This window comes from Rhizophagus irregularis, chromosome 22 (genome assembly GCF_026210795.1).
Source record: "Rhizophagus irregularis chromosome 22, complete sequence".
Taxonomy (NCBI): domain Eukaryota; kingdom Fungi; phylum Glomeromycota; class Glomeromycetes; order Glomerales; family Glomeraceae; genus Rhizophagus; species Rhizophagus irregularis.
The window spans coordinates 1,452,500-1,469,264 of record NC_089450.1 but is presented as its reverse complement, the minus strand read 5'-3'; the positions used below and the strand labels follow the sequence as shown (position 1 = coordinate 1,469,264).

Below are 16,765 nucleotides of genomic sequence, written 5' to 3'. Positions count from 1 at the left end.
TTCATTTTTTTTCTTTAGATCAGTCCTTTTTTTAATGTGAGATTCCAGGTAAATCTTTTTTTGTTTTCGTTTATTCCGTTTTGTTTTGTTTCATTTTATTTTTCGTATGTTCTAACCTTTATCTTCTCCATTTAAATCCCAGTTCTTTCAGTTCTTCGACCCTAAGGTGCATGTTTTTTCATTTTTTGTTTTGTTTGTTTGTATTGTTTATTTTGTTTCATTTTTCGTTCGTTCTTACCTTTACTCTCTCCAGTTAGGTCTTGGCTTTTTGGCTCTAAGGTGTGTCTTGTTTTCTTTTTTGTTTGTTTTGTTTCATTTTTTATTCGTTCTAACCTTTACCATCTCCATTTAGGTCTTGGTTCTTTAAGCTCTTTGACCCTAAGATGCATGTTTTTTTGTTTTTTATTTCATTTTGTTTGTATTGCTTATTTTGTTTCATTTTTTATTCATTCTAACTTCTACTCTCCTTCCATTTTGTTGAAGAAGGGAAAGAAAAAAAAACAAAAGTAAGAAAAATAAAAAAAATAAAAAATTAAACGTGTAACATATTTTTATTAAGATTGATGGTATTTGATATAAAAACTCTTTCTGGTACCGTTCACGTCTATTTTTCATACAAGAAATATTACGCTTTTTTCTCGTTAAATTACTAGAAAAATAGCATTTCAGTATTAAGACAAAAGTGTTCCTTGGTTTAAACAACACACTTTTTATTATCACTCTTTTCAGTTCGAACAAGTTTACAAGAGCTTAATAGTCCTTTAAAGACATAAAAATTTTGTTTTCTTGCGAAATTTCTTTAAAAGAAGGCGTAAACACGATGCACTAATCAGATAAAAGATGCTGAATAAAGAAAGTTTTATCGGCTATACTTTTTTCCGTCCAGAAAAAGTGAAACGGTACACGGGGCTGATACGATATACTCCATCTGAAAAGGAAAGTCCTACATCCTTTTACATGTGGATTCGTTACAGAAAGAGAAAGATATGTTGACGATTGTTACCAACAATAGACATATTATAAAGAAATATGATAAGCCTTATTTGATTAATTCAGATCGGCCTATGATGAATACTAAATACAGGATTTCAAAATACTTGACGAGTGTATTTTGTGGGTTACCTATTGATATAGAAACTAGAAACAAGTATTTTTTAAGAATACGTCAATTATTATTGGATAAACTTGTAGTTATTGAAAATAGATTGAAGAAACAAGAAAAGAACAGACAAACTACAACTTATATTAAATTTAGTCATAGTAGACGAACATGGTATTTGGGGTTCTACATCCCATGCTCGTTTTGTAGTAACGTCTGTGCTTATGTGATGTCAAGAAATAGAAAAGTTTGTCAAAATTGTCGTTCGAAGGTGATAGTAACTCCTACACCTCCGTCGCAAAATGTGTTCAAGGATTTTAGTAAAGTTAAACAAGTAATAAGTAAACGTGTTGGCGTGTCTTATACAAAAAAAGTTTCGATGGATGGTGGAGCACGTAAATATGCAGTTACGTATTCAAATTTGCAGATAAACAAGCAATTTAAGACGTTGAAAGAACAAGAGAAGTATAAAAAGAGGTTTAAAAACAGCCTCAAGAGTAATAAAAATAAATGGCAGGTTATAAATAATGGAATTGGATCAAAGGTACTCATTTCCAAACATAAGTTGAAACGTAGAGGGGATATCCTTAAGAAACATTACATATCAGAAAAAGAAATGGAGTTTCTGGTAGATCAAGTTACAAGTAAAGCTGGATACAAAATGTTAATAGATGATATTTTTATGAATCATTCTTTTAACGAAGAGTATTTTTTTGAATTAAGAAAGAAAAAAGACACTTCTTTTGAACGAAACGATGGTAAGTTAGCTGAACAGTCAAGTAGTGCTAGTCAAAGTGCTACAATAGACAATATTACTATGAACCTTCAGGAAATGGAAGTTAATGGACAGGATAATGTCACTCCTTGGCAAGAAATACTCAATAGACGAGAACCTATTACAAGGGCAGAATTTCATCGGGGTTTGAATAGTATTAGAGATAAAAGTCTTTTAACGACATATTGTAATGGGGTTAGAAGAGGAAGGCGTGGACGTGGTGTTACTCATGACTACGTGATTAATCAGTGTATAATTAAAGCTCGTAAATTAGAGCAAGGTATGTTGTTTTAAGGGGACATAAGTATATAATTAGTTATTCTTGTTTTGTTTTTCTATTTTCTTTTGTGGGATGGCTAATTATTAAGAAACAAATTATCAAAAGGGAAAAAATGAATAATTATTTTAGGATTTTAGATCATTCCTTATCTGATAATATTTACATAAGGCTATTTGGTTAGAAAGAAAAATATATAGTCAGTTTTGTCTATCGAATTTATTTTTAGTTTCACATCATTCCATATTTGATTATATTTACATATGGCAAATATTATTTGAAAGAAAAATATATAGACTTCCCAGTGTTTTATCGAATTATTTAGAAAAATTGTTTTTGTTTATTTCATCATTCTGTATCCGATAGTATGTACATACAACTTTTTTAATAAAGAAAGAATCATACATGCACGTTATTTATAATGTGTAGTTAGGATTAAAATTTGTTGTAATGAATTACCAACTTGTGCTAATTTAAAAAAGCAAAAGCCAGATCTATATGATGAAAATTGGAGATGTAATTTTTGTAAAATAAAAGAAGAAACCTTTGACCATTTTTGGAAATGTAGTAAGATTCAAAATGTGGTGCAAGATATACTCATACGATTAAAAATTTTTTTAGCTAAAATTATACAGGAATATTCAAGAGATGATATAGATATACAAGAATTAAAAGTTAAAATTAATGAGCTTGGTATGTGGGATATTGGACGCTTATATGATTTTACATTTTTAATGTAGAATCAAGTTAGTTGTCAGTTAATAGAATTATTAAGGTGCTATAAAATAACTGAAGAAAAACTGTTGTATAAGGTACTGAAACAAATAACTGGGAGAGTTTTATTAGAATTCAAAGTGCTTATTTGGGAACTAAGGAACGAGTTACAAATAAAGGAAGAAAAGCGGTGCAGTATTAGCGTTAAAGATAAAGCTAAGTCACATAGTAAACGCACTGAAGTGGGTGTTAAAAATGTTGGCTGTAATATGTTAGAAAGTAATTGGAATAAATGGAATGATTTGGCATTCCATCGTAGCGGTCATTGGGCAAATTTTTAGGTAGATCATAACAGTCACCTTTGAATTTGAGGTCGCATCATGGTTTTTAATAATGATGTAATCATTTAGGTAACAGGTCGACTTGTTCTTTATGAAAAGTAGTCTTGTTTCATAATGCTTAATTCTTATATGTATTTGTTTATCTTATATTTTGTAAGTTTATATATGTAAGTAAGCGTGATTATAATAGGACATGATCGCATCTATAATAAAGTTTTAAAAAAAAAAAAAATTAAGATTGATGCTATTGCGTCATGTATGTCATGCACTGCAGTTGCACAATTTGTAAATAGTTATTTATGTGGGTAATCTAAACATAACGCCCACGTGATTGCAGTGTTTTTAAATATTAGATGTAGTGCAGAAATATTATAAAATCAATACATTCATATGTAAAAATGCCAATTTCTTAGTGCTCTTTAACTCCAGTAGTTTATATGAAAATGTTTCCAATTTTTTTTTTTATTTAAATTTGATTAAATTCATCTGATCTGATCTAAATCTGATATGGTATGTGTTACCTATAAACCACAAAAATATTATGTGACTTTAAAATTTTATATGTTAAGAATTAAGCAATAAAATACAAATTTAAACTGATAAATTAATAGAATAGTATATGCTGAATATTTCTATCAGTTTACTTTTTAAGAATTAATATAAAAATTTAATTTTATTAAGTCTGAAAGTTAAGAATAAATCATATAATCTATATGGAAAAATGGAAAATTTCGTACTGGTGATCAGGATAAATGTTACGTAAATTTTATATGAAAATAGCATTTTTTTTTTATTAATTTCCTCACGCAATAATAATAATTTGTCTATCTAAGAGAAAAACCAGAGGAAAAGAACAGATATAAGACAATAACGGGAAGTTTACAAAATGACCAAGGCTATCTGATAGATGTGATGAATTAATGGAGTGATGAAAATGACAGTGGATAGGATGAAGAATTTAGTTTATTAAATGAAAAAGAAGTTTTTGAAGATAAATCTTTTAAGTTAACCTGATCAGATAACATCCATTTGGAAAAAAAAAACGTGGACTATATCTTACTGGGAAAAACATATTTTGATAAATATAGACCAAGTGGCTCTTTTACGAAAACTGAAAAAGGAACCATAAAAATATCAACTTTTATGAATAATAACCCAATACTGGATGATTTTGAAGACGTTCTTAATGATATGGATAAGGAAGAATGAAATCAACTTGATGTGAATGAAAGAATTGAAAATTTAAAGACTGACCTTAAAGAAAAGTAGAAAATTTTAACAGTTGCTAAATATAACAGGAAACATGCAATATATGAGTATTTGAAAAGATTAGGTGAAAATGGAAAATGAAAGATAAAAGCTAACAAAGAAGCCATACAGTTGATTTTTATTGATTGTGCACCATATAGAGCAAGATCAATTTAATACTGGGCAAATTTTTGGCTTCAGTATAATCATCTTCCAGTAAGCTGTCAAGAAAAGCATCAAAAAATAATACGATTGATAGATAATGAAGATATAGCAGAAGAATGCCATATATGGATTTGATCTTAAGGTGAAACAACCACTCCATTGAAGTTTAAGGAATTCATTGAGCAAAAATTGCTTGCAAATTCTGGAATAATAAAAAAAAACCATCAGTATGAAAATTGCAACATGATGATTAAATGTTCTTAATTATACTTTTCAATCATAAAAGCAAGATAAGAAGATTAACTATTAACACATTGCTATACAAAAAAATAACATTATTATTTAAATATTAAGGTATTTATTATGATGGTCATGAACGTCTTGATGTTGTTGAATATCAAAAATCCTTTCTAGACGAAATCTATAGTTATGAGAAGTATATGGTAAAATATGAAGATAAAACTATGGAATAAATACCACCAATACTTGAATCTGATAATAAAGAGATAATTCTTATAACGCATGATGAATGTATCTTTTATTCTAATAATGAAAAATTAAATGTATGGGCGAAATTGGGAAAATTGCTATTACGCAAAAAAGGAAATGGACGTTCGATAATGGTTAGTAAATTTTTGTTAGAGGAATGTGGACGACTTAAATTAAATATACAATAGTATTAAGAAATCCTTTTATACCTAAAAAAGCACATGTGTATCTTCAACCAGGCAAAGATCATGAAGGATATTGGACAAGTAAATACCTAATTAATCAAATAAAAATAAAAGCAATTCCCATTTTTGAAACCCTTTTTCCCAATTGTATTGCATTATTTGCATTTGATAATAGCTCAAACCATGCAGCATTTAAACCTGATATTCTTATTGCAAATAAAATGAACTTAAAACCCAGTAGTAAACAACTAAAAATGAGGGATACAGTTTTGAATTAAACAATTAGCACCAATCGATGGTAAATGAAAATGGAGAGCCCAAGGGAATGAAACAAGTTTTAATTGAACGAGGCTGATTGTCAGTTGTGTAAAGATAAAGTGGATGATATAACCTGAATTGATTGTTGTGCACGCTGGATTATTTCACTACAATCTGATTTTATGAACAAAAAAGTGCATTAGAGGAAGCAATATTAGAAGCTGAGCATAAATGCATTTTTTATCCAAAGTTCCATTGTAAACTTAACTTTATTGAAAGATATTAGGGGCAGCAAAAAGATATGCTTATAAAAATTGTGATTATTCATAATCAAGCTTACAACGTGTTGTTCCTACAGTTTTAAAATCTATTGATACAAAAATGATAAGAAAATTTGCAAGGAAAACGTAGCGTTATATGGATTTATATAGAAATAGAATTACAGGTAAGTTGACAGAATATGCAGCTAAAAAATATAAACCCCATTGCTGTACTCCTGAATATGTATTAGATGAGTTAAATAAATTTGAATAAAATTAAAAAATGCGCATACGCAATCTTTTTTGTCACTGAAGTCACGTGCAAATAGTATCATGTCACGTGAAAATCTACATTTTAAAATTTCGGACTTTGTGATTTATAGGTGATGCACACCATAAATCAGATTTTTTTCAGAGCATTATATGCAATTACTTATTATTAAAAAATATTCAGATTGTAATTTAAAAGAAATTTATATAAAGAATAAAAGAACTGAAAAAGTATTAAACAAAAATGTTTGTTAACTATAAATGATATTAACAGATCAATTAAGATTAAAAGTATTAATGATCAATATATATTAGATGTATCAGTATTTGAATGCTTAGTACAAGCTGAAAATAAGTATTATAAGATTAGTAAATAATGTTACAAATCAGATTCTTTCTAATTTATTGATATTTATTTATCCATTAAGAATATATTGAGGATTAAAGACAATTTAGAATTTGTTAAAAATATAGAAGCATATACAAATAGATTGTTTAAAAAATATACATCTACATCAGCTAATATGGAAAGTACTTTTTTGATTAGTAGTTAGAATTCAATGTTAATATTACTGAGCAATTATATTAGTGTTATTAATTTGTCTTAAAGATGCTAATATTACAATATATATTGATATATAAACTATTTAACCAATTAGAAAAAGAATCTTTACAATAAATATCTAGAGGAAAACATTAATATAATGCATGGTGAATACTAGGCTTCAAATGATTAAATTCTTTAACTTGACAATATTGTTAATTAAAGTTAAAATGCATGATAATAGTAAATACAATAATATAGTAGATAAACTAGCTAAAGACACCCTAAGTAAAAATCCTACTTTTATTGATCCAAGACTTTTAATTAAAGCTCTGAACAGATTAGTTCAGTGCAGTTTTTTTCAGTTCAAGTAAGAACTAAAACCAAATGAAAACTGAACTGGAACTATCCAGTTCAGTTCAGTTCTACTCAATTTTTAAAAAAATGTGAAAATTAGAATAATTTGACAACCAGTAATTGTACAGAACTCAACTATAGCTTATTATAATCGTCTCATTAAGACACATCAAATGGCGGTAAGATTATGTTTCCAGCATCGATACATCACAAGATATTTTATGCTAAACATTTTTTAAAAACTAGTGTTAAAGGATATCTATTAATCCTAGAGAAATGATCTTAGCATCATTCAATAGGTCTTAATGAGACGAATCTAATGAGCTTTTTTTCATCCTTTTTTGATTACTATGTGACAGGTTATCCCAATTTTCGCATTTTTTTAAATTTTTGAATGTCCAAAATAAAAATTCAGATGTGTGGTATAACTCTTTATTTACTGATTGTATAAGAACAAAATTTAACTCATTGGAATTATCTCAAGGCTATATCCAATATAAATTTGGGAATTTTATGGATTTTTTAAATTTTATATCAAAAAAAAACCTTGCCTTTATTCTTTATAATTGCCAAAAATGTGCCTATCTGTCAATCCGCGGATTGGAACTAATTAAAATCACACTTTAATTAAATAAGTTATCTAATTTATTGGTTATTTATTTCATCTGCTAATCACGTTTGAAATAACTACCTCGATTTGCATTAAAAATAATTAGTCGTGCATGATTGGTTATAATTAAGAAATAAAAATTTGATTTCTACCATATTATGTATTGCTTAAATTTCATTTTTAAAACCAATTTCTTAATTTCAATTCGTCATTCTTTTCATTGTTCTCTAGCAATGATAAATATTTACAATGTCAGAGACAATGACAGAACATACAACCCCAGCTCACTTCGATCACAATAAGCTTTATTTTTCTGATGGTAAGAAACCTCTATATTAGCAAAAACTGCGTTAATATTTTCGCTAAAAATTCACTTAATACTGCAGATTTATCCAAAATTTCCATTTTGCAAGTGAACTCTATATTCTCATTTGTACTTGCATCCATTTTTGTCACATTAATATGTTGGTGTGAAAGGTTTTTAAATTATTATTATCATAAAAAATCAAAGTATGATCGAAATCAAAAAAGATTTAGATCGATTGCAGTGAAAACTCTTAGTTATGGAATATTAACAACTTTAAGACTTTCTTACATGTTATTAATAATGTCTATGAATTCACAAATATTTATTATAGTGGTATGAATTATATTAATTTTGATAAATTGATTTTCTTATTTGAAACGAATTATGTTAATTTGATTAATTGTAAATTCTAGGTGACGGGCTTGACTACAGGACAATTGATCGTAGAATATATACGATCGATTCCGTAAGTATTTTTTGATTTTTTTAACGTATATATAATTTTTAGTAACATAATTATTTTATTTGTAGAATTTACCAACAATATACAATTCACCCTTCATCAGAAATTACACCTAACACTATAGAAGGTTCTGTGTTAATGGGAAATAATAACAATTATAGAGATGAAATAGAACTCGAATCTCGTAATTTTGTTATTGAAAATATCAATAATGAAACCAAGGAGGAAAAGAGGACATAAGTCGTGAATAAATATGCAACTAGAATCAAAACTTGAACAGATCTTTTAATAGCGTCATTTCTTTCCAGCTAAATTTATTTTTTTCCTAACATTTAATCCACTTTTTGAAGTCTAAATTACTAAATTGATTAAATTGATAAATTCCCGATAAAACGCCAAAATATTCTTTTTGTTCCCTAAAAATTTGTTGTACTATTAGGCATAATTTGTTGAATATTTCGAAATAAACCTGATCTGCGATCTATTTACATTTGATTTAAACTGAAGATTTTTATGTAACATAAATAGCAGAAAGTTACCGTTTATTCTTTTATTAATAATAAAATATTTAATACAAACAGTTATGTCTGCTAATCAAGAAGAACCAACAGCTGTTATTTTCGATGCAACAGAGGAAAGTAATTTATTAAACACAGAACGTAACGATTCTTTTGAACTAAGTGACGATGATCAACAATCGTTTATACAAGCAAGTGAACGGCAAAGCGAAATTTTTGATTTCGATGATCATCTAATACCGTTAAGTTTAACGGAAACACAAAGACGTCCCGCAACTTTAGAGAAAGAAGTAACATTCTTTAATGGACTAACTTTAGTGGTTGGTTTGATGATCGGATCTGGGATTTTTGCATCACCTGGCCCAGTTGCATTACATGCGGGTTCAGTTGGAATGTCATTAGTTGTATGGATAATTTGTGGGCTTCTAGCCTGCACTGGAGCACTTTCATACGCGGAATTAGGATCTGAAATTCCATTATCTGGTGGTGAACATGCATATTTAAATCATGCATATGGAAGTTTACCTGCTTTCTTATATAGTTGGACGGCCATAACCTGTTTAAAGGTATATTGAAAGAATTTTTAACTTTTTAATACACTGGTGACTTTGAATTCATTGTCATCATCGATTCTAACCAATATTTCTTGAATAGCCAGGAGGTAATGCAATTATTGCTGTGATTTTTGCAGAATATATAAATCGTATGATTTATTATTCAATTTTTAACGATGATGCAGAACATCTTTCAGATATAACTCATCTCTGGCTAAATAAAATAGTGGCATCTTTATGCATAATCATTATCTCTTTTATAAATGCATATAGTGTTCGTTTAGCCACTAGAACGCAAGATATATTTACAGCCTTGAAATTGATCACTTTAGCGGTTATTGCTATAATAGGATTTATTGTGTTGGGTAAAGGTGGGCTTACAAAAAATTTTGATGGGGATATATTTGAAGGTAGCTCAACAAGAAGTAGTGACTATGCATTAGCCTTTTATTCAGGTTAGTTATCTTGTGTGATCACTTTTGAATTTTCATTGAAAGTTTAACGTATACACATTTTTAAAAACGCGTATGTTTAAATTAGGTCTTTGGGCATACGACGGATGGTAAGTTTTTCAAATATCTAAAGTTTATTAGCGGGAAGGTTGGCATTGCCTCCATTAGAATTTTTATCAATCACTAAGAGTCAGATTTTATTTCTTTGTGCGATTTGCATTCAGGAACAATGTAAATTATGTTGCTGGAGAAATGAAAAATCCTGCTCGAGATCTTCCACGAGTGATCATGGTTGGTTTACCAATTGTGATTGTATGTTATACTTTAGCAAATGTCGCTTACTATGCTGTATTGCCATCATCTATTGTTGTCAAGACTAATGCTATAGCGTTAGTAAGTATAATTTTTTTTTCATAAAGATTTAAATAAGGTTGTAATTAAAGGTTTAATGGTTTTGATTTTTATATAGGAATTTGGTAGGAAAATTTTTGGGCATGTAGGGGGTATTGTTTTTGCTCTTTGCGTTGCTGCTAGTTGTTTTGGTGCAGCAAATGGAAGTATTTTCACAGGATCAAGGTTGATTTATGTTGCTGGTCGCGAGGGTTATTTACCTACTTTCTTTGGAAAAGTTCACGGAACTTGGAATACTCCTACTGCAGCATTGGTTATGCAAGCAGGATTGACCATAGCAATGATTATTCCAGGAACATTTATGACATTATTGAATTTCGTTTCTGTTGCTGCATGGATATTTTATTTCCTTACAACGTTCGGATTATTATTATTAAGATGGAGAGAGCCTAATTTAAAAAGGTCAATACATCAATAATAACATTTAATTGTTAATATTAAACGTTAACACAATTTTTTATTAAATAATAGACCGTACAAAGTTTGGCTTACCACACCTATTATATTTGGCTGTGTTGCTATATTTTTAATCATAATGCCTTTCGCACGTGTTCCGTTGCAATCACTTGCAGCAGTTGGATTTATCCTTGCCGGAATACCATTTTGGTATATAAGAGTAAAATGCAAGGAAACATTTTCGATTAAAGGTAATCATCAGATCATAATTTGAACGATTTAAATTAATTTTTTATGTTAACAGCCGATTTTTTAATTTATCCCCTTTCAATAGCAATAAAGAATCGTTATTCCAACTTAAATTTAAATATTAAGAATTGGAAATTTCGACAAGGATATCAAAAACAGGATACGATGGAAATGGAAATGCATTAAATAATCTAATATTTATTTATAATTAATCTTATTGTTAAATTATCACTCTCCTGTAATATATTACACTTAATCGAGATTGAGGTTTTTGTTATTATTTGGATAAGAGCTACATGTAATGTAAGTTCGCTGTACAAACATCTTCTAGCATTAATATGGTGTTAAAATTACACATTTTTTTTTAAAAAAAAAATAATAGAAATATTCTTTAAATAATAGATAGCTATTTTTATTGTAATAAATTCATAATAAAATTCTCTTTTAAGCCAGATTATCTTTTTAATCTGAGCTAAATAACAAACCAAAATTTAAATTAGTATTAAATTAAATATTATACAAAATCGGTAATAAATGTTATGAGATCACATATATATATATTTTTTTATAATAACATATGCGTGATTAATCATCATCGTGTTGAGGATTATCTAATAAACCCACACCAGATGTTGATATACGAGAAGTAGCAATTATTCCCGATGTAGAGAAATATGATTGACTTTTTTGTACTAATATAGCATAAGAATTAACTACAAAAGCAAAATAAATCTGTTTTTTTATGAATAACAATTAATTAGTACTTATAATGCTTAAAAAATTTAATTTGAAAAAATAATAAACTTACATGTACAAATGTTACCGCAACCAAATTAGCAATTGCAATAGCTGATTCAGTTTTCCAAGCTGGTAATGTTGGAGAGGTTCCTAATACTGTAGCTGTTTCATTATTTGATTTTTGATTTTCAGTTTCTGCTAATGGTAAATGATCCACTACAAGATACCACCATATTCCAAAAATTATTGTGAATAATCCATTTGCAATTAAATCTATCCAATAAAATATAGAATAATATCTAATTATTTTTGGATTTTCCTTAAAAAGAAAAAAATAAGATTAATAATAAATTATTAGGAAACTTTCTTTATTTACTCTTTAAAATAATAAATATATAAATACCGGGAAAACTCCATAAAACAGAAAATAGACAATTGCTATTGATGCTATAATAGAGTATATATATGATATAATAGATACAATTCCACCTCCATAAAATAGTGTCGGTATTCCGAAAAAACCGGAAACCTTATTAAGCTGTTAATAAAAATTTAATTAACCGTTAATTTGAATGAAAAAAACCAAGAATACAAGATTCTTTCAAGTAAGATTACCAGGGCGAATACTGTAATAAGAACGACACCTGATTTTTTTCAAGACAAGATTATTAACAAACAATTAATAAATTAAAATCACAATTATGTATCCGAATTAATTACCTCGTTGTAGATCAACAATTCCACAACATTTCTTGAATTGTAACTTGGTGGGTGCAACCATCATAATAATAATATTATCAACGGATATATTAATTAATAAAATCTGAAAAGGAGTTATTTAAAATTATACAAGATTTAAATAAATATTTAGTAGATAAACAAATATTAGAATTCTACGAATCTTACCCTACCTTTTTTGGTTTTGACTTTTTTGACTTTAATCTATATCCGAAAATTTGTTAAAAACTAGATCATATGAAAGTTTTCCCTTTTGAAGATGCAACAAGTTTTTGACATTTACGTTTTTGAAATGCAAGTCTTAAACCACAGATTCTTTCCTTATTAAAATAAAGTGGTCATAAAACTTCTTGAAAATCTTGGATCTAAATTTAAAAACGTTATTGCTAAAAAAATATAATTTTACACATAATGGATTACCAAATCTTAAATCTTGGCAAAACAAGAACACAAGATAATTATTAATTGAAATGATTGTTAGATTGTGTAACATTCAAAGATCGTTTCATGCATAAAAAATTTAGTATAGTAATTTTAGTATTGTTTGGTCATGACGATCTTTTGAACCAACCACTCTTTTATTAAAAAAAAAAAAATTCTTTTTTTGTTTCATTAATTCTTGGCAAAGATTACAATCTAGATGAACAATTTTATTTTAAGAATTACCGATATTAAATCCTGAAATCCTTGTAGCATATTTGTGGCCGTGAAGATAAAAATTATATAATTTTGCGCCATTACAGCAAAAATTCTTATTTAATATCAATTTGTTTACATCTAAAGGACCGCAAGCTTTTTTTTACGAAAACATTTCGTAAATTATATTTTTACTTTTGATACACGTTAAATTAATTATGTTAATTATGTTAATTCGTTTTTATCACATTATGGTCCGCTACACATCCGTGTCACTCATGTGATTTAGTAATTGCAAATCATACCCGCGTGAGTTGCATGTGCTTTTTAAGTATCTTCAATGGCCGTAGTTTGTATCGATGTTAAGATTAGGGCAAGTTTCAGATTTAAAATGCATGCCAAGAACTTATGCCAAGAATTTTGAAATCTCAATTTGTTAACCTTTATATAAAAATTTGCCAATAACTTTTTTTAACTTAAATGAAAAAAATTTAAGTAATTTCATTTTAATTAAATTGAAATAGAAGAGGAAAAAGCAACGGTTCTTAATTTTCGAGCTAAACCAAATTTGATTCCCCGGTGATGAATATGATGAATAACAAATTGGGAATATGTGTAGTCGATCCGATCAGTTCCCATTCATCGCGTTAGACCAGATCTCAACTAAAGTAACCATTTCCCTTATTCGGGTCATATGTTCTTTGATTTATAAATTCGCGTCGCGGCCTGCGATTGTTTGTCAACATTCCAAACGAGGTCTTGATCAAGTTAAATAGTATGTGACACGATTTCGAACAAAGCTCCAACTAAGGAATTACCCGTAGAAATCCGGATTGAAACTAGGACGCTACCCGAACCCATTGCATAACCAAACATGCTTGTTTATTACAAATTAAAAAACCTGAATTTAAATAAAAATAGCATGCATTTACTTTGTAGGACAATCGTGGCACTGTTTTTAAGAAGGCTAACAAAAGAGTGATTTACTTTGCATAAACAGCCACCAACAAAATGTCATCTATCTTTTGTATACATATTGGGTGTATATATATATATTCACTGCATATTAACAATATATACTTTAACTATACATACTATATAATATTTCTCATTGAGCTTTTTGTTTTGAGAACAAGTTCGAATTTATTATTGGTTGTTTTAAGATAAAAAAAATTCTTTAAATAAATATTCATTAAAAAAATGTTGACCCCGCCACTTTTTCAACAGTGTTGCCACTGGTTCAGATTTTTCTCCCGCCCAATGTTCTCTAGAATTCTTTGGCGGCATTATAAAAAAAAATTACCCCAGTCCTTTATATAAAATAGACCAACAAATTGATATGCACAACTAAACGCGCTCGAATTTAAACTTCAAAAAAATTTTCAAATTTAGAAATTAAATTGTTGATAATAAAAAAAAAAACCATTTACACAAAAGTTTATATAAGAGGTAAAATATTAAAAAAAAAAGGCTTTTTTTTTGTTTGTTTTTCTCTTCATTATTATTTTTTTTTAAAAAAAAAATCAAGAAAATAAATTTGTATATTAAACAATTTTTTTTTATATTTTTTTCTTTTTTTAGCCGTTCTTGATTAAAACAATATTTTCAATAATATGGATGTTGCTTCGATATGTTTACCTCTTGTTGATAAAACAATATCAACTAGCGCGTCTCTTCCAAAGACAAATGTGACTTCATCGACAGAATCGCTTAAAAGTACTTTACCTCCAATATCGTCACTTCTATCACAACATCCTGATAAGACATCTCCCACGCATCATGAAAATCATACCGCGCAACCTTATTTACATACTAAACCTAATTCAGTTCAATTAACTCAGCTTGAATCTCAAAAGAGTTCAGTTAATAGTTCACCTTCACTTATAAATCTTCATCCATTATCTTTGGAAACTCCAAGACAACAATCATCCACTCAAATACATCCTAGCCCTCCCCTTACTACACCAAATTTAAGTAGATCCAATTCGAACATTCTCTTAAATGAACAGAATAGGTCACCAGAATCTAAGCATTCATCAGAATCAGTCGCGAGTCTGTCAAAATCTAGTCCTTTATTAAATCCTCACGAAATTAACGTTTCACAACAAAAACAACATTCTTCGTTCCCGAAAAATTCGTTTTCTCATTCAAATACGCTTACACAACCATATCAACAGTCGCAATGGCAGAGGCAGCATTCACAAATGTTACCTTCAAATCAACAAGACGCTATACCTCCAAAAGATACAAAACGGGATTCTGTAATACAGCAACAACAACAGACTATGCAATATGATGCAGCTATTGCTGCTGGTGGACTCCCTTCAGAATATCATTATTATCGTGCTTCTTTTGAAAAGGACGTTTATCAATCTGTCACTCGAGGAACCGAACGAACAATGGCTGATTTGAGAAAGGTTTATTTATTTATTTAATTATATATTTTTACATTTTTTTTTATTTTAATAATAATTAAACAAAATGATTCCTTATTATCAATCTCAGATAATTGATCATTGTGCAATTATCGGCCAATTCGCTACTCAATATGGTGAAATATGCAGTCGGACTGGAAATAGTAGGCCAGACATTTGGCCAATGCAGCCAGCAATCCCCATTCCTACGGAAGCACATGTCTCCGAAATGATAAATAAAGCCTTTGATATTCTTTACGTGCTAAATGCTTTAAAAGATGAAGCAAGTCGTCGTGGCCCGGTTGGTAATTGAGATCATTTTAAAAAAGAAAAAATTGTATCAAAATCATTAATTTTATCTTCAACCAATAGAGTGAAATTGAACTTATCAGAAACAAACGATCAACTACAGCTGCTTCTTCTCGTCCAAAATATCGAAAACGAACGGTACGTTACATTATATGAAAAGGAATATTATATCGGTCAAGTATTCATATTAACTTTATGAAAATATTAGAAAAGACCTGCACCTCCGGGAAGGTGTCATTCATGTAATATACAAGAAACGCCCGAATGGCGACGTGGACCAGATGGAGCAAGAACGTTATGCAACGCGTGTGGATTGCGTAAGTATTTATTTTTTTTTAAAAAAAAAAATTTATAACGGTAGATTACTAAAATAAAATAACAAACTTACAGATTTTGCGAAATTAACACGTAAACGCGCACAAAATGCGATTCAAGAGCAACAGCAACGTTTAGCTCAACATAGAACCTATTTACATCATCCTTATCCACCACCATATTTACAAATTGCAAATCAAAATCAAAACGCATTAAATATAACACAATATCCCGGATTCCCACAACATAATGTTAATCAAAGTGGAAATCAATTTATAAATACACCACCACCTTCTACCTCAAGGGTTTCACAAGGAGGTTATTCATCCACAACACGAATTGAAATTGATTAATTAAAAAATTAATTCATTTTTTTAAGTTTTTTATATGGTATAAATTTATATTATTATTATATTTATTATATGAATTCTTTAAAGCCTTAGCTTTATTTATGTGTAAAATAAGTTATCTACTTTTATGAATATGAATTTTTGATATTTTATGTATAAGGAAATAATTTTAAATAATTTTAAATGTTAATAATAAAATTTAGTTCATTCTTTGTATTATTATGTATTTCAAAGCCCATTTCTCTATGTACGTGTATCAATAATGTATATCGAATTATTTAAAAAAATTTTTTTCAGACTTTGCCGCAACTTTAAATAAATTA

The 16,765-nt window shown here is 28.5% G+C and overlaps 5 protein-coding genes across 5 annotated transcripts; 4 read left to right on the top strand and 1 right to left on the bottom strand.

Annotated features, from left to right (window-relative positions):
• Nucleotides 1-986: 986 nt before the first annotated feature.
• On the top strand, nt 987-3,206 carry OCT59_014577 (uncharacterized protein; the record flags this gene model as incomplete). The annotated part of the gene is made up of 3 exons (XM_066150114.1): nt 987-2,154; nt 2,773-2,844; nt 2,917-3,206. 3 exons carry the CDS (start codon nt 987-989, stop codon nt 3,204-3,206), a joined length of 1,530 nt encoding a protein of 509 aa, XP_066002316.1.
• Nucleotides 3,207-7,751: 4,545 nt separating this feature from the next.
• Nucleotides 7,752-8,866, top strand: OCT59_014576 (uncharacterized protein). Its single transcript, XM_025312300.2, has 4 exons — nt 7,752-7,911; nt 7,979-8,232; nt 8,313-8,365; nt 8,431-8,866. The coding sequence occupies exons 1-4, from the start codon at nt 7,842-7,844 to the stop codon at nt 8,600-8,602; spliced, it is 549 nt and encodes a 182-aa protein (XP_025190165.1). The 5' UTR covers nt 7,752-7,841; the 3' UTR covers nt 8,603-8,866.
• Nucleotides 8,867-8,914: 48 nt separating this feature from the next.
• Nucleotides 8,915-11,424, top strand: OCT59_014575 (uncharacterized protein). The gene is made up of 7 exons (XM_025312301.2): nt 8,915-9,446; nt 9,535-9,889; nt 9,975-9,996; nt 10,111-10,279; nt 10,356-10,699; nt 10,769-10,944; nt 11,028-11,424. The coding sequence occupies exons 1-7, from the start codon at nt 8,946-8,948 to the stop codon at nt 11,126-11,128; spliced, it is 1,668 nt and encodes a 555-aa protein (XP_025190166.1). The 5' UTR covers nt 8,915-8,945; the 3' UTR covers nt 11,129-11,424.
• Nucleotides 11,338-12,797, bottom strand: OCT59_014574 (uncharacterized protein). The gene is made up of 6 exons (XM_025323733.2): nt 12,592-12,797; nt 12,401-12,503; nt 12,296-12,324; nt 12,084-12,218; nt 11,751-11,999; nt 11,338-11,674 (listed from the first exon to the last, which is right to left on the bottom strand). Exons 2-6 carry the CDS (start codon nt 12,462-12,464, stop codon nt 11,528-11,530), a joined length of 624 nt encoding a protein of 207 aa, XP_025190167.2. The 5' UTR covers nt 12,465-12,503; nt 12,592-12,797; the 3' UTR covers nt 11,338-11,527.
• A 1,836-nt stretch (nt 12,798-14,633) lies between these two features.
• OCT59_014573 (uncharacterized protein) lies at nt 14,634-16,445 on the top strand (the record flags this gene model as incomplete). The annotated part of the gene is made up of 5 exons (XM_066150113.1): nt 14,634-15,471; nt 15,560-15,769; nt 15,841-15,915; nt 15,986-16,094; nt 16,168-16,445. The coding sequence occupies exons 1-5, from the start codon at nt 14,668-14,670 to the stop codon at nt 16,443-16,445; spliced, it is 1,476 nt and encodes a 491-aa protein (XP_066002315.1). The 5' UTR covers nt 14,634-14,667.
• Between the last annotated feature and the right edge of the window lie 320 nt (nt 16,446-16,765).